The 26,297-nt window shown below is 38.1% G+C and overlaps 1 protein-coding gene across 1 annotated transcript; it reads right to left on the bottom strand.

Annotated features, from left to right (window-relative positions):
• Positions 1-23,544: 23,544 nt before the first annotated feature.
• LOC119726180 (E3 ubiquitin-protein ligase TRIM71-like) lies at positions 23,545-25,494 on the bottom strand. The gene has a single exon (XM_038197788.1). The coding sequence runs from the start codon at positions 25,492-25,494 to the stop codon at positions 23,545-23,547; it is 1,950 nt and encodes a 649-aa protein (XP_038053716.1).
• Between the last annotated feature and the right edge of the window lie 803 nt (positions 25,495-26,297).

Genomic DNA, 26,297 nt, shown 5'->3' with positions numbered 1-26,297 from the left:
CTGTATAGGCCTACATGTACATGATTGTACATTTGGATGAAATTTATGTAGCAAAGGGAATAGGCCTATATGCCAATGTATGCATGACACCCACTAGATTACAACACAACATATAGAACATTAAAAGTTGGTTATTCCTGTCAGTCCCATCTGGAAATCTTTAAACCCAAATACAGCATTGTATGGTGTCATATTCAAGTGATATTCATTTTCACATTTCTAAAGGAATTTTCATGATTATTTGAAGACTGTAAACAGTGTCTATACTTTGCATGAATAATTACAATGCAGACATTTGATATGGGATCGCAATATAAGATATTTGTGATGACTTTAGTTAAGTTTTTCAAAAATGCTTTTAAAGTTACAGATTTTCCCAAAGAAGCATTGTTTCTTTTGGTGTCAACCTTGCAAATGTAAATAATCATTTTAAAGGTTTCTCACATCGAAAGTGAGTTCTTTATGGGTGATGTGTGTACTGCACATGGACTGCAAAATGCAGCCTGTGCCCCAGTGTGTAATGTGTTGGCCATACATGTACATAGCACCCGAGGCCAAATGCAGCCCTTGGGTGTTAAAAACGTCATATCCCACACAGTGGCCTATCCAGCTTTTGATGTCAGGGGGTCAACCGCACTCACACATCCCCGAACACTCGGCCTTTGTAAAATCCAAAGGGGGGGGGGGGGGAGGGGGCTGGTATCCATTTTCCAAATGGGGGCGCTCTTCAAAACTGACCATTATTATGCATACTGGAAAATAAATGCCAATTTTCACGGCTCATTGTAATGGTTTCGGAGCTTGGTTTCTTTTCCTTTTTTTGTGTCAGAGCTCTCTAACCATTTATGAAAAAAATATCTTTCAAAAAAGCTGCTGGAGCTGGGGACAAGGTGCCCCCCATCCCCTCCCCCTGCCCCCTCCCCTCCCCCTGCCCCCTCCCCTCCCCACATCACATTAGTCAACAGTTGTTTATTGTAATTGAAGTCCAAGCTAGAAAGAGAAACAGTATTGTAACATGTGTTGTCAATTTGTTTACTTTAAACTTCAGGTTCTAAATGAAATGTCAGTGGCAGTCAACTGTGAGGAAGTCAAGAAAGCTGTCTACAAAAACAAGAACAGATTCCCCAATGTACTTCCATGTACAGGTAAGTTCATTTGTAGAAGTTAGTATACTTTTAAATAGACCGTCAAGTTGAAAAGTGGCCTCTTGAGGCAAACACTTGTTGGCACACTCGCACTGCATTGTGGATTGTTCTTAATTGTAGGGAGATGGGTGCTAAAGTAGTCTATGGAATATCTTCATGTATAGCAAGGGTCTATGATATGCAAGCAGATTCGGCAAGTAATTAATGCAAAACAAGACTGTGTCTTGATCTCTATATTCTGACCATTCAGCGGGCGCCTTCTATATCGGGTTTAATTCGGTAACCCGTTGTCATGTACATCTAATAAAACCTAGACACGACATATTTTATGCTTTTACGTTGTAAATTATGTTAGCAGAAATAGCCTACGTCAAGCGGACTGTATCGATACGTTACGCGATGCCCAAACATCCTGCGACTTTGATTTATCATCATGTAGTATTTTGAATAACAGACTTAATGAGAATGCCCTCTTGTGCATTCAAGTTTCACCAACGGTCAGCGTTCCTGTATGTTAACAGTTTTGAAAGCCAATGTCAGGTTTTATTAGATATCTATATCCGTTGTTGTATTACAAAAACATGGCATCAAAATTTACCCATCAACAGGTAAGTCCAGATTTCAGAATGAAATAATGTCATGTTGACTGCAATTGGCTGGCGCGCAGGTTCGCATAAATTTGCATGCGTAGATATATCAGACGTTGGGCCAGAGACAGAGAGGGTGATACAATGGGTGATACTCAGACTAGTGTTCAGGGTTCATTCCTACAAAACCATTTTGTATTTCAATTTATAAAACAAAGAGTGGACTGCAACATTATGTAATTAAAGGGGGTTGATACCATCCAAATATTTTATTGGTTCGTAACTAGTTTTAATTGTAAATATGTAAGGGACTGTTAAACCTGATATGATGTTAGAATTCCATATTTCTGTGTACCTTTCAAAGGTGTAACTATGGGGCATGTGTCTCTCCCCACCCCCCACTCCATTTGAAATCTTGAATTGCACACAACAAATGTATATGTTACCTTCCTTGCCCCCCCCCCCTTCTTTCAAAAAAAAAAATTGATGAACCCCCCAGCTGCCCCACTTGAAGCTTAACCCTAGTTACGCCGTTGGTACCTTTTAAAAAGCTGCGTCCCCGCGTCAATTCTGGAACTTTGGTCTGACCAGAGACCGAATATTTTTTTTTTGGCCTTACATACTCAAAATATTTTGAGAGCATGTTGACAATATTCAAATGCAGTAGTATAGGGAAAATGTGTTCACAAATCTGATTACTTGATGATCCCCTCTACCATTATTAATCAGGTGGCTTAGATCTAATTTTCGTCAAGATCGTGACCGACTGGTCCAAAGCACCAATCTTGGCAGATAGATTCTTACAGACCTAAAGAAGATATTTAGAAGGGGTGACACCTGAAATTCTTTTGGGAAGTGTGCCTAATTTGCATAAATTGTTAATCCCTGTCGTGTAATATATTTATTCCCAAATTTGGGTATATTTCTATTTTTCATTTTTTTGAAAAGTGTATTTTGGGGATTCTACTTACATATCTTTACTTGAATAACATTTTCCTAAGCATGAAAGTGACTGAATAATTATGAGGACATAGTAACGATCCAAAATGGCTACTATTATGCCCTAAAATTGCGCGCATTTACCTTGTCTCCAGATATCATCAATTAGTCTTGCCAAACATCAGCATTGATGAACTTCAAATTCACCAAGTAGCTTACTGGTACAGTTACCCTATTAAAACCTTATGCAAAATCATGTGAACAATGATAACATTGTGATATTTAGCCCAGAAAACAAAAACTGGGAAAAAACAAGGTGCCCATAAATTAGGCTAACAAGTAGGTGAAGGGTTGCCTAACATGGAACACTGGAACAAGTTCAAGGAAATTTCCAAAATTATTGTTGAGAAAACGTTTTGGCGTAGACGAAATTATTGTAAACAACAATAATCTCTTATTTAGGGGGATTTCGTTGAACTTGTTCAAGTCCCCACGTTATCCTTCCCGTACTAGCCCAATTTATGGACACCACATTTTCTCGCCTTTTTTTGGTCATTTGGGCTAAACATCAAGATGTTATCAATTTCCACTTGATTTCCCACTTATTTTTGTTAGGGTAACTATGTCAGTAAGTAACTTTGTGAATTTGAAGCTCATCAATACCCACGTTTGGCGAGCCTAGTTGATGATATCTGAGGAAAAGGTAAATGCGCGTAACTTTAGGGTAAAATAGTAGCAATTTTGGTTCTTTACTATGTCCTCCTAATTATTCAGTCACGTATATGTTTTACAAAATGTTATTGAAGTAAGAATATGCAAGTAGAATCACCAAAATACACTTTTCAAAAAAATAAAAAAATAAAAATATACCCAAATATGGGAATAAATATATAACACGGCAGGGATTAACGTTTTATGCAAATTATGCACCCTTCCCAAAAGAATTTCAGGTGTCACCCCTTCTAAATATCTTCTCTAGGGCTATAAGAATCTATCTGCCAAGTTTGGTGCTTTGGACCAGTCGGTCACGATTCCGACCATATGCCACCTGACTATATGTACAAGTATAAATGTTGGGGAAACCACTGCTGTTATGCTTTTGTCGAAAAACAAAATGGTCCTAAATATAAACAAACGACATCTGATAAAAGACGGCTGTTTCATAAAATCATTGTTGCTATGTTCTCAGAAAACGTTTTTAAAAATGTCTTCAACAAAATATACAGTGAATGAACTAACTAGTGATACAATAACAACGGCCTCCAAATTAAGTGGTCTAAAAATGATAAAATACAAATATATCTTTTTGAGTCGCTTCATCGGTGTAAAATAGGCAGCCCTCATTATGTATGCAATAACCCTAGGAGTCACACATGCCCAGTGGAAAATGCAGCTGAAACGTATGTGAGATGCTGATTGGTAAAATAACAGACTTTGGATCTTTGCTGAAATGCCATTGTTGTCATGGAAGCTGCGTTCTCTTGGAGAGATATTCTGTAATTAAAGCAAATGCTCATTGCTTCATTTAGTCTATCAGCAGTAATTAATTAACCAGTACTCATTCAAAGTTGTCACTTGGTCTATCAGCATTTAGCAAACCAATACTTATTCAGAAAAACAAAAGCCTCAATCATTTATGTAACTAACTAAACTATTATTGTAATGATACAGAACCTTTCACAAGTAGGTCATTCTATACATTTAGGGTCCAAAGTCTGACATTTTTCCTGTCCCTGTAACCTCTGAAATGTATAATTTGCCATTCAATTGGCATTACGAATGACTTCAAACTAATTAATATTTGTTGGGTAGATCATTTGATTCACAGAAACAACCTTGGAGGAAGAGTACACACATAAAGGAGCGCATCTTCTATTGCAAAATCGTAGATGCCAGATGTTTAGGGACAGGAAAAAAGTGGACCCCAAATTCATAGAATGTACATATCTTCTATTGCAGTATTAAAAAAAAAATCACATTAAGAAAGGCAAACAAACAAGATTTTAGTACAAAAATGTACATCCATTATATTAACCACATTTACAAACATCCATGTATCATTGCAGTAGAATGCACAAGGTTTTCATTTTCAACTTGGTTGTAAATGTAATGAAACTAATATTAATTTGATGAGGCACTCAGAAAGTACTGTGAAAGAGACAACCAAGAGATTGCATATGATTTACTTTTGAACTATCACTTTAGTTAAAAATCACACATATTCCATTCAGTTGCTCTCGTGTAATGTACTTGTCTCATGTACACAGAGGTGCCAAATCTTTCTCATTCGAACATATATGTAAGTTGCATTCATCTAAACTCAACAATTTCCCCCAAAATTGAAAAATCGAATAACAATATTAAGGAAATGTTTACATTTCATACAGGAGCAGGGTTATATCTTTTACTTGGAAAGCACATCATGCATTGACTTTGCATTTGCTGACATGAATTTGAGAAAATTGAATTTCCCTGTCGTATACCTTCCATCTTCTTGGTAATACTTTCCCTCTTGTTTGTTATCATTTTTAAAAATGTGCACTCTGCCCTATTTGCAAACAATGTGAAGGGTCATTCCTTTTCTCTCATTATTGGACCACCAGATCTAGGATTTTATAGGAAATAGGCTGGATGTTAAAGTCCAAGATTTTCAAAAATGGAAATGGTAGTTAGGTATTAGAGTCAACACATACAGAGACCAAAGACCTTAGAAATATACCAAATATACAGTATTGTAGAATGTTATTTGAAGGGAATGAACTTTAAAGTTCTTTTTCAGTGATAAAAAAGTTCAATGGCTGATGGAAGTGGTTGGTGGATACACTGGATAGCCCCAGTTTAATTAATCTGTCCTTACACTAGGTGATAGACCTTTACAGAATGTCCTACAGCAACTACAAGATCACCATTTGGTGTGAATGTGATGCCACGTAGAGGACCAGATCCCTTGATCGCACATCCAATGTACTTGCCATCAGGACTGTAATGCAGAATATTACTCGGTGGATGTCCATACACAGCAACATAGATGCTGCCGTCACTGTCACAGCACACAACAGTAGGGCACCAACCCCCCTGCTTGTTGCTGGTCATGTCTACTGAGAATACACTGGCACCATAGTAGTCTTCACATACCAACCTTTTGGTCATGCCTGTTGTGTAGATAAGGCGGTGATTGTACATTGTCAGATAATATCCAATCATTGGAGCAGACAGTCTCCTGATGAGGGATCCATCTGGGTTGTGTAGAGATATCTCCTTCTTGCCTTCATAACCCACTGCCATCAGATTGCTGTCATCCACTGCAAGGCATGTTGGTTTGTCTGACCCTCTACCTGGTGTGAACTGATGGAGGAGCTGATGTTGCTTGTTGAAGACCTTGACTACTCGACCATCTAGAGCAATGAGCTTGTCATCCTTGCTCACTGCAATACACCTTATAGCATTAGTGAGGCCATTGATTTGTAGCCTTTGTGGGATAAGAGATAGTTCAAGGTGACTATTGGGAATTGAAGCTGTAAATAGTGCACAACTGTGTCCAGAATATTCATTTTAAATAGTACAATTATTTTATTGCCAGAGAGTGCTGCAACATCTGCTATCAATGCATTTGTTAATTGCATGTTCTTGACTTCGGTCTTCAGATCCCATTTCTCCTTCACACATGATCTTGCAGGTCTTGGTGATTGCTTAGCTGCAGCCTGTGGCTCTTCTTCCAGAATGAGTCTCCCAAGTGACCTCTCATCATCTTCATAGTCCATGAAACTCAATTTGTCAGGAACTTGCTGTGGCTGTTTCCCTGTCAATTCACTGAGGTTATGAAAGAGCTTCTGCTGAAGTTCAAGAATCTCACAGCAACTTGCTTGATTCATGAGTTGTCTCACCTCCTCCAGCTTGTGCTCTGTCTGTGTCACCTCTTTGCTGTTATTGGCTTGAGCTGCTTCAAATGTTACGACTCTCTCTTTGTAAATCCTGTCAGTTTCTTTTAACAGTTTCTGCTCCTCCTGTCGGATCTTAGCAACCTCTTGGTCAGCTTTTTCTGAGATTTTTTTTTGGTGTTTGCAAACATGATGTCGAGTTTCTTGCGAGATATGCAAGTGTTCTCTATGGTGGTGCTTAGTTCTGTTTTGCTTTTACCAACTTTTGCAACAAGTTCTTCTATTTTTTTCTTACATTTCTCAAAAGCCTCAGGTAAGCCTATAAAAGAGTGTTTGGGTTTTTCATGATCTAGAACAGTACACATGAGACATATGACTTGCTCACATGTATTACAGTAGACATTGAGATTCTGATCTGGATGCTTGCCACATTTGGGAACTTCATCTCTTAGTTTACTCTTGTAGACAATCTCTCCTGATCGAAGTTCAGCCAGTGTATAAATTTTGTGAGATTTCATAACAGTCATACGCCCATGAGCCTTTTGACATTCTTGACAGAGGAAATGATCACAGTCTGCGCATCTTGAAATAGCCTGATTCTCCTCATCACAGTTTTGACATTTGATGTCTGACCCTTGACCTTCCAGTAGCTTTTCCTGCATTGTAACTTCCTCCACCAGGGCACTGAATGCAAAGTTATTAGGGAGATCAGCAACCCCAGACACTTTCAACATGGTTTCACGTCTGCACAGAGGACATGTCAGCTTTGTACCACTAGGATCTTGGCTCTGTCTGACATCGTGGAGGCATTGCAGGCAAAAACTGTGCAAACAGTCCAGCAGTTTGGGCTGCCTGAAACGGTTGGTGCAGATGGAGCATTCCAGATGATCCACACTAATCTTCTCCAACACTGATTGAGCTGTAACACTAGATGCCATCTTCACTGTTGGGCTTGGTGCGATAGGATGGACCTTTAACCTGAAAATGAAGCACATTAAGTAAAAGGTTTGGGAATAACATGTATTTCAACTTCAAATGATAATTTGGTTGAAATAAGTGAGATGTAGCCTATAGTTGAAAACTTTTTGTCAAGTAGAATGTTCATAAAATTAAAGGTTTATTCACATACTATATGCTTGATTTAAACCTGATGTTAGGTTTCCAAAAGAAAATAGCAATTAGTTACAACAAATGTATAATAGGGTTACCTTGTTAATATAAGAGCACATTTTATCCTGAACAATGCAATATAAAAGAATTCTTTTCAGCTGTTATAGGACATTTTCTGCATCTCAAGTAAGTTGTTATAAAGTTCATTACAAGTCAAACAAAAGTAGGTCACAAGTAAAACAGTTTTCAATGACAAACAATTGCCGACAGTTGCGCGGAATTTTAAAAAAGGGCACTCGTAAATGGCCGCTGGTAACCAAAAAGGCACTGATTTTAATTTAAAAAAGGGCCTTGTTTACAAAAAAAGGCCCTCTTTACAAATATGGGGGGGGTAACCGATGATGTAAAATTGCTCGTGTATACAAAAGGTCAGTCTTACTGTTTAATACTCAGGTGGGACTCGAACCCAGTACCTCCTGTTTAGTGCAGACGTCTTATCACTCAACTTCTGAGCTTGCCTGGTCAGCTGGGTGGTTCGAGTGGAGGTGGACAGGAGTCTGTAACCAAATATTTTCTGTGCCCAAAAATATATATATTTAAGTACTTAAACTGGCCTAGATTTCAAAATGTAGACTTATTTAAAAAGTTCACCTTCTTTAAGAAAAGTGCACTAATTTCCTAAAAAAATAAACTTATACCTTCACATAGTTGGGTTTTTTTGGGGGGGGTATTTTATTATTATTTTGTGATTCATTAAGCAACACCTTTGCGGAATCTTCTGCTTGAAAAGCTCTAACATGCATTTTGTAAGACTGCATCTAAGTACAAACAATGCCTGTCACTTATTTCTGTCGTGAATACAAAGAGATTCATGTATTCCACATGTCTGTATTCTAACAGGTTTGACGGATCCACCTGAATTTCCAGTTAATAGTATACACTTTTAATTGGCAAATACAGAGTTTATGTACATGTACTTCATATGAGATAATGTGATGCTGTTGATTTATATCAGATGTACAGACAGACTTACAGGTAGACCCACTAAATAAAAATCTTACCTTCAGGTACACATGAGATGAGCCACTGCTATCTTCCCATTCTGATGTCACTTACGGAAATGGTAGAAATGAACAAAGATGGCAATCTACTGTATGTATACGCCCCTCTGTATCAACACGGACCATGTCACATGATTTTGAGTTCAGTTATTTGCAGTCCCTGGAGTCCACTTATGTAGTAGCGCTTTGGTACGTGCTGTACGAGTAAAATCAAACACAGCATGCGACTGTTTTCTACATCTAACGGATCCAAAGGTCTATAGGCTGTTAATATAAACAATTTGACAGACAAGTTTATTAGAATAGTAAACATAAAGAAGCCGAATGAAGCTGAATTTCATCGCAAACGACATTTACTTTGCTCTCATGTCGCAAGTCAGGAAACTCAAGTTTGTAGTATAGACAAAAGTAAACTAATAAGGAAGAGGTACATGAAATGAACCGACAATGATAGTTTTGGAATCTAGTTTTGTTTTGTTGGTTGTTTTTTGTTTACTTTGTTTATATTTATCCACATTTTAGCAAGTGTGCAGTTGGTGTTTTACATTACACTCAACGGCACTGTGCTTGCATAGTTTATCCAAGTTATATTCATCTTAACTAAAGATGTTATTTCTTTCAGTGATTCGGCATCAGTGCTTCTTTACAAAATTTCCAAAACTCACATTTTTAAAGCTTTCTCTTTTATCAATAAGCTACATGCATCCCAATTATTAAGTTCATGCAGCAGTAAATTTAAATATTCATTCATATTTTTTGCCTTCCGTAGGCTGATTGGTCCATTGCTGAGATGAATGCTGAGATTGGAGAGATCGAGCCACGCCCACCTCTACACATCACAGACTAATAAACAGGTAACACAACACCAATATGTGGTGTCAGTCTATTTTAAATCTGATAAGGTTGCATAAGAAGGCCAGCACCCGATTTCATAAAACTCTTCATAACTAACGAAGCATCGCAGCCCTGCGACGCGTCGTATCCTTACGATGCATCGCAGCTGTGACGCGTCCTGCGATCCATTTCACAAAACACGTCGTTAGTGCGACGCGTCGTAGGTGTATTTATAGCACAACTTGGTCACTGTTTTATGTATTAAGTCAGTGTACAGTAAATATTCGTCTGATATTCAACAAAGAGTCGTCGGATCTCCACTCAAAATTTGTTAAAACGTAAAACAAAATGGCGATCGTGCGATGCAATTTTGAAGGAAAACAAGCTCTCAGTAGACTATATAGCTACTTTGAAATTTCAACTGCAATATTCCAGTGTAATTCATAAATATTCAATGAATGTTCTATTTACAACTTTACACACATTGCCTCGGTATTATAATGTCGTTTTTGTAATATTGATGACATGAAAATGGCTAAGAAAGGGACTCTTCTTATTTTGCGATGACAACTAGACATGTCGTAACTTGCGACGTGTTTTAAGCCGTTGTCAAGGAACTTACGACGCGTTCAACACATCGCAACTTTCGTGAAATAGATGATACGACGCATCGCGAGTTGCGACGTGTTACACATCGTAAGTCGAGTTGCGACTGTCGCAGCGCTTCGTGAAATCGGGTGCAGGGCAGTGATCCAAGTTTTCAGGATATAGCTTGAAGTCAGACTTTTTTCTTATTTTGGAAAAACAGACTCAGGCATTCCGTCCCTTCACAGGCCAGAAATATAAATCCTCAGCGCCATGCAATAGCTCGATACATGATTGTATGAATTGTAAGTTCAAAGTAGACATACATATCATGTACACATGTGTGGTATTGCAATGTGTTTACAATGTGTTGGCATTCCTTTGTTATTGTTCAACTCCTGTTACCTGTGACTGAACTTGTAAAGGGACTTGTGATTTACTAATAAAAGGACATGTGATCTTGCTTGTAATCTTGCTTGTAATTGAGGGTCGAGTTGAAGCCTTGGGCTTATATGACCCATTGACTCTTTGTCAGAACTAATCTGATCTGAGCTTAAAGAGGGCATGTGGTTGCAGAATAGAAATAACACAAACGAATAGCACTTGATGAGATATAATCAATGATAAATATCTTGGAGTGAGTTTGCACTTGTGGAACTTCCAAACATTATTGAGATTTGCTTAAAAAAGAACTTGTTCCCATTTTCTCGTCATCCTCCATTTTTTCTCTCTCTATATACACAATATAAACAGTTTACTGTTTAGATGTTTTCAATGCCCCAGTGTTCCCCCTAAACTACTGTAAATCTGAGTGTGTCTTGGCCTTTTCAACACAAGAAAACGCCGATGACATTCCATTTTCATTGTTTGCACCTTTTCAATAGAAAGTACTACCGGTATTCAAAAGTCTATGAAAAATGATATTATCCTCGTACTTATAAAAACCTTCCATCCCTAGTTGTGCCGCTGGTACCTTTAGAAAGTTGCAGATGCTGATTGGTAAAATAACAGACTTTGGATCTTTGCTGAAATGGCATTGTTGTCATGGAAGCTGCGTTCTCTTGGAGAGATATTCTGTAATTAAAGCAAATGCTCATTGCTTCATTTTGACTCTTTGGTCTATCAATTTCACTATACCAGTTTTGATCATGTTTTGATCAAACTAATACATTTGTATCATAAAAAAAAATGACACCCCTATTCCTATAAATGTAACTGTTTGTTAATGATGTCATAGACTAAGCCAGCAGAACACACTTCAGACTTCAAATTTTTGGATATCTAATTTATTAACATTTGCTCAAAGAATGAAGGGGACACATGGTTATGCCAGTCTAAGTTACATAGAAGTGAAGACAAAATAGTTTTGCTTTTACATCGTGAATAAGGGACCAGTGACTTATGCATTAAAATATATGCATATGCTATCAAGCTACATGAGTCATTTTTCAACACTGGTCAATTTTTTTTTACTACAGATTTGAAAAGAGCACAATCTCAGCATTACTGCCGTGAAAACGGCATGCTGATACCATCTTTAGTTAAAAAATTATGAAAGTTGGAACACCAAGAGATGCGATGAAGTGATGTGATGAAGTGGCCCTATTTTGGCCTGTATCTCCCAATAAAATTCCCTACAAACGACTCATTTAGCTTGATCGCATCACATGTGATGATGGAATGATGATTCTTTAGAAACAACAAATTATATGCACATATGAAACCATTGTCTTTCAAACTGTATGAAATGGCAAACTCTTCTGAAGTTTTTGGAAAACAAAAGCTTTATCAAGAATAACCTTTACATTGTTAAATTAGCAAAACTAACTAAAGTCTCTTAAGTCATGAAGATGGCTGTTCTATTTCGCTAAAAAAATTAGAGCAGCAAAAAATGTTCCACAAAAATTAGTATATACAGTATGCTTGAGCTACTTCCATTTCTCTCTATAAACATTCTAAGCTTCTCTGTAAATTGAGATGGGTCCCTTTGATTGGCCGAGCCAAATGCCAAAATATAAATAGCCTTTGATCCAAGTTGAAATTTAGGATATACCAACAGGATTCTAAGACAATGAATGATTTCTCTTGATTTCAGAAATTACCAAAAAAGTAGTTTTAGCTTTAATTACCAGATACGACATGTGCAAGGTTTGCTGCACCTTTTTTTAAATGAAATTGCTTACTGCAAGGTTATATAGTCACATCAATTTCTTCGCCTAGATCCAAATTGAATAAGTATTTACATTTGGTAGAAACGTAATAACAAACAAGTAAAATGATGATGATATTAGCAAGCTCTTAGAATACAACCATTCACCCAAATTGAAAACGCAAACTTTTAACACAGTGTTGCATCTAAAGAAGTTCTGCAGAATTTTTAAATTGCCTGACCGACCAAAAAAAATGTTTTGCTAGTAAACACAATCCTAAACAGTTTCTTGTTATCAGTTTGTAAATATGTTTACATGCTAAACATTTTTAGCATGAGGTTATAGCAAGAAAGCATTTGGAATTGTGCTAACTCGCTTAAGACATTGTTTGTAGGCCTGGCAAAATATCCACACAGAGGCAGTTATGTTACCTTTGTCCCAATACCTAAAAGTGAAATGTTGGTCCCACGGTCAATTTGACCTCTCTTGGAAAATTACTCATAACTCTGTCAAAATTATCAGATTTGGACATTTTATGTCTCATTTTAAAGTGTAAATGCGTATCTTTCAAACTATACCTATATTATCTATGTTGGTTACACATTCTACGTCGGGTATATTTTGCATTTATTTTGATACACACTGTACATTTCTCCCCTAAAATTGAAAAATATATATATAACTGATGCAATAGTCCATTAGTTAAATAGCCAAACAGTTGTCTCTGTTTTAATAAAAGTATGTTTAATCAGGAGACATAAAAGATGTTCATCACTTCTTCGAAACGGAAATGTTACTTGATCACACGTACATGTACACACATTATGTTTATACACAGATTTGTTGTGTGCACGAGTACAAAAGTTATACACTTTAAAAGGCAGATTTGTAACTTTATCAAAATGCGAATTGTACAGGCTTCATACATTTAAATATTGTACACTTGTAAGATCACTGAGACTCAGTGACAAATAGAGATTCGTCACTTCGTCAAAAACGAAAATAAAATGAAGTTGTCACACATTCACCTCGTGGTGTAATTAGTCTTAATATTATGAACGATACAGTTTTGTGTTTCAAAATTTTGGAATTATGTAGAGTTGTATCATAAAATGTTAGAATATCAAACAATCTGAAATTCCTTAAAATCTGGGTTTCAGTGGATTCATCACATTGACAAAATGGTGACGATATGTTCAGATAAATTGGTTCACAGTATTACTGCATCCAAATCAACAACAGCTTGATTTTTTTCTTTCCCTTAATTAAAGAAAGCTGGGGCTGTCTTTAGAGGGAAAGTAAAAAAAAAACTTTGAATTGACACATTCTTTACAAAGCCTTTATCCAAGATTGATGAACCAGTGATAATCAGTTATCAAATTATTTCAAATGAGTCTGCAATTTGAACGATTTTTAGAATTAAAAGGTCAGTAATAAAATCAACTAAATGTGACAATTATCAAACTTTGTACATAATGTACATCCTTTCTATTTTTGTGATGGCTATCACTGTTTGATTCTCAAAATTGAGAATATTCTACCTCTTATTTCCCTCTCCTTATAAGACCATTTGTTGTAATATATTTTTTTGGAAAATTTTGGTATGAAAAACGGTAGGCAATGATGGTTGGTTACAAGTGCTATACATTGTGAGTGGATTATGTACAATTGCATGATGGGATTTGACCTGACTTCCAAGATGAGTGCTGATATTGATGGCACTGGCAACTAACAATGGAAGTCTATGCTTATGATTACAGCTATTACATGTAATTGGCAAAGAAAGTCTGCAGTAACCAAGTAATTATGCATATAGAATCCTTCAGTTATCGAGCAACTGAAGAAATAAATTATGCGGGGAAAATGATTATTCGGGGAATACCTATTTCCCAATTTCAGTTCTGTTTGTGTTAGGAAAAGAGGTTTTGGATATTTCGGATACCGTGAGAATTTTAGTTTCAACGGGTGTTGCTGATTTAATTTCCTTTTCTTTTACATATTCCCTGGGTGTAATTATTCTGTCCTCACACACGGTAATAGACCTGTACAGACTTTTCTACAGCCACTACCAGATCACCATCCGATGTGAATGTCATGCCACATGGATGACCACAGTCCTTGATCGCACATCCAATGTACTTGCCATCAGGACTGTAATGCAGAATATCACCTGTTGGGAACCCATGCACAGCAACATAGATGCTGCCATCACTGTCACAGCACACACCAGTAGGGTGCCCATCCTCCTGTACGTTGCTGGTCATGTCTACTGAGAATACACTGGCACCATAGTAGTCTACACATACCAACCTTTTTGTTAATCCTGTTGTGTAGATAAGGTGATAATTGTACATTGTCAGATAATCATCGATCATTGGAGCAGGCAGTCTCCTGATGAGGGATCCATCTGGGTTGTGTAGAGATATCTCATCAATGCCTTCATAACCCACTGCTATCAGATTGCTGTCATCCACTGCAAGGCATGTTGGTTGGCTGTCTGACCCTCTACCTGGTGTGAACTGATGGAGGAGCTGATGTTGCTTGTTGAAGACCTTGACTACTGGACCATCTAGAACGAGGTACTTGTCATCTGTGCTCACTGCAATACACTTCACACCAGTGAAACCTTTGATTTGTTGAAGTTTCGACAGTGGCATTGTGAATAATACATCATTGAGACAGTCAAATGCAAGCATGTTATTGTTAGTGAGTGCTGAAACAACTTGTATACATACATTTGATAATCCAAAGTTCTTGATTTCACTTTTCAGATCCCATTTCACACATGATCGTGATTCCTTTTCTGCAGCTTTAGGCTCTTCCTCCAGAATGAGTCTCCCAAGTGACCTCTCACCTTCTTCAAAGTCCATGAAGCTCAAATTGTCAGGAACTTGCTGTGGCTGTTTCCCTGTCAATTCACTGAGGTTATGCAAGAGCTTCTGCTGAAGTTCAAGAATCTCACAGCAACTTGCTTGATTCATGAGTTGTTCCACCTCCTCCAGCTTGTGCTCTGTCTGTGTCACCTCTTTCCTGTCGGTAGCTTCAGCAGCTTCAAATGGTGTGATTCTCTCTTGGTAAATCCTATCTGTCTCTTCTAACAATTTCTGCTCCTCCTGTCGGATCTTGGCAACCTCTCTCTCGGCTTTTTCTGAGATTTTCTTTTTGATGTTTGCAAACATTTTGTTGAGTTTCTTGCGAGATTGGCATGTCTTATCAATGGCTTTGTTCAATTTGGTTTTGCTTTTACCAACCTTTGCAACAAGTTCTTCTACTTTTTTCTTACATTTCTCAAAGGCCTCAGGTAAGCCAATAAAAGAGTGTTTGGGTTTTTCATGATCTAGAACAGTACACATGAGACATATGACTTGCTCACACGTATTACAGTAGACATTGAGATTCTGATCTGGATGCTTGCCACATTTGGGAACTTCTTCTCTTATTTTACTCTTGTAGACAATCTCTCCTGATCGAAGTTGAGCCAGTGTGTAGATTTTATGAGATTTCATGACAGTCATACGTTTATGTGCCTTTTGACATTCTTGACAGAGGAAATGATCACAGTCCATGCATCTTGAAATAGCCCGATTCTCCTCATCACAGGCTTGACATTTGATCTCTGACCCTTTACCTTTCAGTAGCTTTTCCTGCATTGTAACTTCCTCCACCAGGGCACTGAATGCAAAGTTATTAGGGAGATCAGCAACCCCAGACCCTTTCAGCATGGTTTCACGTCTGCACAGAGGACATGTCAGCTTTGTAGCACTAGGATCTTGGCTCTGTCTGAGCTCTTGGAGGCATTGCAGGCAAAAACTATGCAAACAGTCCAGCAGTTTGGGCTGCCTGAAACGGTTGGTGCAGATGGAGCATTCCAGATGATCCACACTAATCTTCTCCAACACTGATTGCGCTGTAACATTAGATGCCATCTTCACTGTTTGGTTTGATGTGATAGGGGTGGATAGTCCTTTAACCTGCAAATAAAGCACATTAATTAAAAAAGGTTTTGGAGTATTCAAACTTCAAATGATGATATGGTTGTAATAAGCATTGATAAGTTACAAAACTGCACCTGCGCAAACCGGCAGAATCAAACTTGATAGTAAAATTTCAACTCGTGTTTCTTCTATAAAAAGAAAATCCTCTTGGGCACAGAATTTATTTATTTTTGAACTAAGAAATATGAAGAGAAACATATACAAAAGTTGTCTGATCTTGAAAGGGCTGCGATCAGGATAAACACACTATTTCCAGTTCACCAGACACAGTTTTGTGCCGTATTGCTAGCCACGAAAGTTGCCCAAGTGCCTGCTGTATTTGAACGTGGATAATGTGTGACCAGAGAAACTTTTAAAAGAGAAACTGACGCTTTTCAGGCTGAGTGGCGATATTGTAAATGGTAAATTTTATACTCTTATGTTTTTAACAATGCCAATGCATGATATCACGATGGGGGGAAATATCAAATTAAAAATTGGCTGAACATTTTTTTTTTTCATTTGGCAGAGAAATTAAAAATTGGAGAAAAAAAACAGCGGATTTGTAATTCAAAAAGTGGCCTAAAGTGTAACTTGTTGATATATATACATGTATATATTGTGGCGGAACCGGGGGGCTAGCGGAACCCAGGGGGACTGGTCTTGTTTATCCCAGGACTCCAACCCACACCCATTATCCCACAAAAATAATTATTAGCCTAACGAACGGGTGAGCGGCTACCCAAACGAAAGGGGGGACAATTAACGAACGGTGGACTAAGCGTAGGGGCTGTTCGTTTGGTGGAAATATACCACCGTTTTGTGACTGAGTAATTAATTGAATGGAACTAGAGCAACACAAGTAGCGACAGTAGGCCTCAAGGTGAATCAGGTAACCCTCACGGCAGACCTAGGTAACCCTCAGCGAACCTGGTAACCCTGGCAGTGATCCTGGTAACCCTCACGATGAACCTGAGTAACCCTCGCAGTGATCCTGGTAACCCTCACGATGATACTGAGTAACCCTCACAGAGACAAGTGATTCCAAAGACGATTATAGATTTGATTTATTCAGGAATCTCAGTCATCAATGGATTTGTTCAATAATCACTACAATAATTTACAATAATATACAATGTACGAGGTGATAAATATTATGGACAGAAATATCACAATAATCCTCACTCGTTACCTCCAGGGTCAACTGCACCCTTTTGAAGTAACTTAGTCTAATGTAATCCTTACGTGGTCAACTGCACCACTTAAGAATACAAAAAGCAAGATTAACTTTATGCGGTCAACCGCACCGTGTGTATTAACTTATACAATTATAATGAAGTAGCACAGTTCTAATAACCCTCACACAGGTTGAACTGTCCCTATAACTTACACATTAAAGGTAACCCTCAACCCGACTCAGCGTCGAAGCAGGTTGAACTGTGTAATTCCAATAACCCTCACCCAGGAAAGGTAACCCTCAACACGATTACACAATATAATCCTTATGTGCAATAACTCACACACACAAAACCGGTAACCCTCCCAAGTGCTCAGAAGGCGGCAAAGAGTAACTCGTCAGGCAAGCTATTACGGCAATGATCGCCTCAGTCGTAAAACCCCACCGAATGGTGTCCAACCCACGACAAGCAATCTACTACCGAATCGAGCCCCACTAGCCTCTCAAACCAAGTTCCACAACTCCTAGCCCCTTATGTTCTAGCACTAATTAATCCAGACAAAATAGTCAGTCTTAATTCCCGACTAAATCTTTGTCACCAATTTTCCAAGATAATAGACAGTTAATTGAGTCAATAACAAAACATGAGAGACTCCACCAACTCACCGGTCGCATCGGACGTTGTCCCTAAATCTGAATAACCCTCAGGATTTAGCACGAAATCGCAGAAATGAGTCACAATGAGATCTCGGGTTTACATCACCGTCGCCATCTTGGAACGAAGAGGCTTGGCGATGTCAAACACCGCTTTATAAGCGCCCCGATTTTGGGCAATGCGCGCTGGTGATTGGCTTACGCGCGTTCATGCATTATTGATGCTAAAGTCACGCCATATATTTCATTGCGGATTGGTCTACGCGCGCCATTAATATTAATGACCTATGCGCGCATACATAATTCATAGATTAGACTAGTCTGTAGGCACCCTGTTTCGCCACAATATATCAACAAGTTACACTTATATATGAACTGAAAAATAGGACTTATCCATTGATACTGTAGTTCAGTTTTCTCATTTTGTGCTTTCATGAACTTCTTCAGACTGGTTTAACAAACTGCTCATGGTGCATCAGAGAAGGAAACTGAAGTACAAATTGCTAGTCAAATGTCTGCACAGATTCCTATGCCAATTGTGGGTACATTTGTCAAGCTTATTCTCAACTTAACATACCTGAATGATGTCAGAAGATATTTCTGCAATCAATTTGGCAGTTTGATGAAGAAACTGGTGGACTATTTGGTGGATTCTCACTCTCTGGATTGACTTGAATGTATGTAGGGTGTGGCATTGCTCACTACCTGTGAATTCCAAATTCTATAAATACACCAGACTGCAATGAATCACAGGTCACACAGTTGAACTTGCATTGCCTAGTCAACAGGTATTGTTATTTTGTGAACCCTTTCAAAGGCCCAGTTCTGGTAACAATAGATTTACCAAAGGCCTGTTCCAGTCATTGTGTTACGTTGAAGCGGAAATATGAATTTAACACATATGTAATGTGTTGAACTGTAGGCCTATGTACATGTTTGTACATTTGTATGAAATATCTGTAGCAAAGGGAATATATGCCAATGTATGCATGACACCCACTAGATTACAGTACAACATATAGAACATTATAAGTTAGTTATTCCTGTCAGTCCCATTTGGAAATCTTGAAACCTGAATACAGCATTGTATGGTATCTTATACTCATAATATTCCTTTTCACATTTCTAAAGGAATTTTCATGATTATTTTAGGACTGTAAACAGTGTCTATACTGTGCATGAATAATTACAATTCAGACATTTGGTATGGGATCGCAATATGAGATATTTGTGATGACTTTAGTTACGTTTTTAGGAAATGCTTTTAAAATAACAGATTTTCCCAAAGAAGCATTGTTTCTTTTGGTGTCAACCTTGCAAAGAAAACAAAAACATGTAAATAATCCTTTAAAAGGTTTCTCCCATTGAGAGTGAGTTCATTATGGGTGATGCGTGTACTGCACATGGACTGCAAAATGCAGCCTGTGCCCAGTGTGTAATGTGTTGGCCATACATGTACATAGCACCCGAGGCCACATGCAGCCCTTGGGTGTTAAAAACGTCATATCCCACACAGTGTCCTATCCGGCATTTGATGTCAGGGGGCAACCGCACTGCACATCCCCGAACACTTGACCTCGGGTGGGGGGGGGGGGGGGTGCTCTTCAAAACTGACTATTATTATGCATACTGGAAAATATATGCCGATTTTCACAGCTCAATGTAATGGTTTCGAAGCTTGGTTTCTTTTTTTTTTCCTGTCAGAACTCTCTAACCATTTATGGAAATAGTTACTGAAAAAATATCTTTCAAAAAAGCTGCTGGGGGCAGGGGACAAGGTGCCCACCATCCCCTCCCCTGCCCCCCTCCCCTGCCTCCTCCCCTCTGGATACACCACTGCTCCCCCATCACATTAGTCAACAATTGTCAATTGTAATTGAAGTCCGAGCTAGAAAGAGAAAAAGTATTGTAACGTGTTGTCAATTTGTTTACTTTAAACTTCAGGTGCTAAATGAAATGTCAGTGGCAGTCAACTGTGAGGAAGCCAAGAAACCTGTCTGCAAAAACAAGAACAGATTCCCCAATGTACTTCCATGTACAGGTAAGTTCATTTTGTAGAAGTTAGTATACTTTTCAAAAGACTGTTAAGTTGGAAAGTGGCCTCTTGAGGCAAACACCTGTTGGCACACTCACACTGCATTGTGAATTGTTCTAAATTGTAGGATTAATAGGTGCTAAGGTAGTTTATGTAATATCTCCTTGCACAGCAAGAGAGATTTGGTGATTATTATGCAAAACAAGACTGCATCTTGACCTCGAGATTCTGACCATTCATCAGTGGGTACCTTCTATATCGGGTCTTTGGTTTTGTCATGTACATCTAATAACACGACTATACTTTTATGTTATAAATTGTGTAAAAAAAAAAACAGCCTGTGTCAAGACGTTCTGTGACTTCGAATGATCATCACATAATATTTGAAATAAACCGCATAATGTGAATGCCCACTTGTGCATGTTAACAGTATTAAAACCCAATGTCGGGTTTTTTTGGATCTCTATGTCCGTTGCTGTATTACAAAAATATGGCATCAAAATTGACCAATGAACAGCTACGTCCAGATTTGAGAATGAAATGATGTCATGTCGACTCATGGCTGGCGCACGGGGTCGCATTAATTTGCATGCGTAGACATATCAGACGTTGGGCCAGAGACAGAGAGGGTGATACAACGGGTGATACTCAGACTAGTGTTAAGGCTTCATTCCTACTAAACCATTTTGCATTTCAATTTATTAAGAAAAGAGTGGACTGCAACATTAGGCAATTAAATGGGGTTGATACCATTCAAACCTTTATTGGTTCGTAACTAGTTTAATTGTAAATATGTAAGGGACTGTTAAACCTGATATGATATTTGAATTCCATATTTCTGTGTACCTTTTAAAGGTGTAACTATGGGGCATGTGTCTCCCCCCCCCCATTGAAATCTTGAATTGCAAACAACAAACTAGTTACCTTCAGTGCCCCTCAAAAAATTGGTGAACCCCCAGGTGCCCCCTAGAAGCTTAACCCTAGTATCGCTGCTGGTACCTTTAGAAAGTTCCAGATCACATATGTTACACTCCCATAGAGTGTGTGATATTCATGATTTATCTATAGTTGCAGCGGGAACTTGACTGCGCCCTCAGCAACCATACTATGTCGGCCCTGGCATCCAGGGGCTTCCTCTTGTTAGATGTCAGGTGTCTTGTTAACTGTTTTACATGCGTAATGTAAAGAAATCTTTACTTTAAACATTTTGTTTGTATAAAGCATGCCCTAAAAATGCTATTGTTAGCAATTCATTTTGGGTAAAAAATTCCAAGTGGTGGTTTTTTCCCTTGTCACAAGCAGTTGCTAAGGTATCACAAAATTCTGAGTTTGGCTCAAGTTCATGACATTTGAATTTTTCGCAGGGCAATAAAATACTTAACGTAAAGCCACGAGGCAATCTTTAACATGCAATAGATTTCTTTTGACTACATTTTTTCGTTTAGATAACAATGAACACTTTTAAAAGCTGACAAAACAGTATTGTTTCAATGTTTATTTTTTGCTCGCGATACGTGGTACCAGACATCAACAAACCTGACTAGTTTTCTAAGAACGTAGTTACATTCTCAATATTTGAGAGCATTTAGACAATTTTGATATCCAAATGCGGCCAATCAAGAGATAAAAGACATCAAGCGAAAATGTGTTCACAAATCTGATTACTTGATAATCCCCTCTACCATTATGTACAAGTATAAATGTTGGGGAAACCACTGATGTTATGTTTTTGTCGAAACCAAAATGGTCCTAAATGTAAACAAACAACATCTGAGAAAAGATGGTTGTTTCATGAAATCACTGTTTCTACGTTCTCTGAAAAATGTTGTTAAAAATACCTTTGACAAATATACAGCGAATGAACTAACTAGTGATATAATAACAACGGCTTCCAAATTAAGTGGTTTATAAATGATAAAATACAAATATATATTTTTGAGTCGCATCATCGATGTAAAACAGGCAGCCCTCATTATGTATGCAAATAAGACTAGGAGCAGAGTTGTAACATGCCCAGTGGAAAATGCTGCTGAAATGTATGTGAGATGCTGATTGGTAAAATAACAGACTTTGGATCTTGGCTGAAGTGCCATTGTTGTCATGGAAGCTGCGTTCTCTTGGAGAGATATTCTGTAATTAAAGCAAATGCTCATTGCTTCATTTAGACTACTTGGTCTATCAGCATTTAGCAAACCAATACTTATTCAAAGAAGCAAAAGCCTCAATTATTTATTGAAGAAACAAGACTATTATTGTAATGATAAGGAACCTCTCACAAGTAGGTCATTCTATACATTTAGGGTCCAAAGTCGGACATTTGTTTTGTCCCTGTAACCTCCTAATTTATCGTTTTCCGTTCAAGTGGCATTAAAAATGACCTCAAACTAATTAATATTTCTTGGTAGGTCATTTGACTCACAGAAGCATTCTTGGAGGAAGAGCACACACATAAAGGAGTGCATCTTCTATTGCAAAATAATAGATTCCGGACATATAGGGACAGGAAAAGCTGGACCCCAAATTCAAAGAATGTTCTAAATGCATCTTCTATTGTAGTATGTAAACAATCACATATGAGAAAGGCAGGAAAAATAGTTCAATTTACAAATGTACATCCATCATACCAACCACATTTACAAACATCCATGTATCATTGCAGTAGAATGCACAAGGTTTTCATTTTCAACTTGGTTGTAAAATGTTATGAAACTAATATTAATTTGATGAGGCACTCAGAAAGCACTGTGAAAGAGAAAACCAAGGGATTGCATATGATTTATTTTTAAAATATCGCTTGAGTTCAAAATCACACATTTCATCCAGTTGCTTTTGAGTATTTACTTTTGTCTTGTGTACACAGAGGTGCACAGTCTTTCTCATTTGAAAATAAGTTGCATTAATTTAATCCCAACAATTTTCCCAATAATTGAAAAATCCAATAAAACAATTTAAGGAAATGTTTACATTTCATACAGGAGCAGGGATATATCTTATACTTGGAAAGCACATCATGCACTGACTTTGCATTTGCTGAGACGAATCTGAGAAAATTGAATTGCCTCTCATGGTAATACTTTCCCTCTCGTGGGTAATAATTTTAAAATGTACACGGTTCTGTCTGCAAACAATGTGAAGGGTCAATCCTTTTCTCTCATAATTGGACCACCAGATCTAGGATTTTATAGGAAATATAGGCTGGATATTAAAGTCCAAGATTTTCAAAAATGGAAGTGGTAATTAGGTATTAGAGTCAACACATACCGAGACCATAGACCTTAGAAGTAAACCAAATATACAGTATTGTAGAATGTTATTTGAGAACTTTCAAGATCTTTTTCAGTGATAACAATGTTCAATGTCTGATGGAAGTGGTTGGTAGATACGCTGGCTTGCCCCCAGTTTAATTAATTCGTCCTTACACTCGGTGATAGACCTTTACAGACCATCCTGCAGCCACTACCAGATCACCACCTGATGTGAATGTGATGCCACTTGGAGAATCACATCCCTTGATCACACATTCAATGTATTTGCCATCAGGACTGAAATGCAGAATACCACCTGTTTGATATCCATCCACAGCAACATAGATGCTGTCATCACTGTCACAGCACACACCAGTAGGGTACCCACCCCCCTGCATGTTGCTGGTCATGTCTACTGAGAAGACACTGGTACCATAGTAGTCTACACATACCAACCTTTTGTTGCCATAGTTTGTGTAGATAAGGCGGTGATTGTACATTGTTAGATCATATTCAATCATTGGAGCAGGCAGTCTCCTGATAAGGGATCCATCTGGGTTGTGTAGAGATATCTCCTTCTTGCCTCTGTAACCCACTGCTATCAGATTGCTGCCATCCACTGCAAGGCATGTTGGTTGGCTGTCTGACCTTCCACCTGGTGTGAACTGATGGAGGAGCTGATGTTGCTTGTTGAAGACCTTGACAACTGGACCATCTAGAGCAAGGAGCTTGTCATCCTTGCTCACTGCAATACACCTGACATCATCAGTGAGGCCATTGATTTGTAGCCTTTGTGGGATAGGAGATGGTGTATGTTGACTATTGGTCAGTGATAATGTGAATAGTATATTATTCAAATTGGTTAATACTATGTTATTGTCAGAGAGTGCTGACACATGTTGTAGCCATGTTTTTCCTAATTCAGAGTTCTTGAATTCAGTCTTCAGTTCCCATTTCTCCTTCACACATGATCTTGCAGATCTTGGTGATTGCTTTGCTGCAGCCTTTGGTTCTTCTTTCAGAATGAGTCTCCCAAGTGACCTCTCACCTTCTTCAAAGTCCATGAAGGTCAACTTGTCAGGAACTTGCTGTGGCTGTTTCCCTGTCAATTCACTGAGGTTATGCAATAGCTTCTGTTGAAGTTCAAGAATCTCATAGCAACTTGCTTGATTCATGAGTTGTTTGACCTCCTCCAGCTTGTGCTCTGTCTTTGTCACTTCTTTGCTGTTCTCAGCAAGTGCAGCTTCAAATGTTGTGACTCTCTCTTGATAAATCCTGTCAGTCTCTTTTAACAGTTTCTGCTCCTCCTGTCGGATCTTGGCAACCTCTTGGTCAGCTTTTTTTGAGATTTTCTCTTTGGTGTTTGCAAACATGATGTCGAGTTTCTTGTGAGATATGCAAGTCTTCTCTATGGTGGTGTTCAGTGCTGTTTTACTCTTACTAACTTTTGAGACAAGTTCTTCAACTTTTTTCTTACACTTTCCAAAAGCCTCTGATAGGCCGATGAGGGAATGTTTTGGATTCCCATGATCAAGAATAGTACACATGAGACATATGACTTGCTCACATGTGTCGCAGTAGACATTGAGATTCTGATCTGGATGCTTGCCACATTTGGGAATTTCTTCTCTGAGTTTACTCTTGTAGACAATCTCTCCTGATTGTAATTGAGCAAGTTTGTAGATTTTATGAGATTTCATCAAAGTCATACGTCCATGTGCCTTTTGACATTCTTGACAGAGGAAATGATCACAGTCCATGCATCTTGAAATAGCCTGATTCTCTTCATCACAGGCTTGACATTTGATGTCTGACCCTTGACCTTCCAGTAGCTTTTCCTGCATTGTAACTTCCTCCACCAGGGCACTGAATGAAAAGTTATTAGGGAGATCAGCAACCCCAGACCCTTTCAACATGGTTTCACGTCTGCACAGAGGACATGTCAGCTTTGTACCACTAGGATCTTGGCTCTGTCTGAGCTCTTGGAGGCATTGGAGGCAAAAACTGTGCAAACAGTCCAGCAGTTTGGGCTGCCTGAAACGGTTGGTGCAGATGGAGCATTCCAGATGATCCACACTAATCTTCTCCAACACTGATTGAACTGTTACATTAGATGCCATCTTGACCGTTGGGTTGATGTGATAGAGGGAGATAGTCCTTTAACCTACAAATGGAGCACATTAATTAAAATGTTTTGGAATTATATGTATGGTAACTTCAAATGATGAAATGGTTGTAACAAGTTACAGAACTGCACCTGAGCAACCCTGCAAAATCAAACTTGAGTGAAATTCCAACTTATTTTTTCTCAAAAAAAATCATCTAATGGGAAAAAGTTTACAACTAAATTTTTATTCTTGAACTGAAAAATGAAGTGGAAACAATAAAATTTACTTGTTGGAACTTGTACCAAGTCGCATCCAAGCTCAATGTACTAAAAAAATATCCACTATATGGCAATTCCACAAAGTTTAGCCCTTTTTGTAAGTCCGATAACATGATTTTACAAGGTCTAAAAGGTTTAGTACATTTGTTTGGCCTGTAATTCTCTTCATTAGATGTCACATATTAGTAATGTTTCACATTCACACTACTAACAGAAGCTCATTTGACTTTCTGAAATGTCCATTCGAATTTCTGGAATTGCCCTCCACAAGGCACAGTTTTGTACAGTATCCCTAGCCGTACGCTAGTTCATCGAACAGGCATAGCTCTAGTTACTCTTATTTTGTTTCAACATTGCCATTAATATATCACACGTTTGGTGAGAATTAATAAAATAAAAAATTGACCAAACATTAACCTTTACATATATGAACTAAAAAATATTGAACTAATCCATTGATAGTTTGTAAGTGGATAAACTTATTTTTCCACATTCAGTTTTATCATGAACTTCTTCAGACTGGTTTAATACACGTAC

This window comes from Patiria miniata, unplaced genomic scaffold, assembly GCF_015706575.1.
Source record: "Patiria miniata isolate m_02_andy unplaced genomic scaffold, ASM1570657v1 HiC_scaffold_2, whole genome shotgun sequence".
In the NCBI taxonomy this organism is placed as follows: Eukaryota; Metazoa; Echinodermata; class Asteroidea; order Valvatida; family Asterinidae; genus Patiria; species Patiria miniata.
This window is presented reverse-complemented; position numbering and strand designations above follow the sequence as displayed.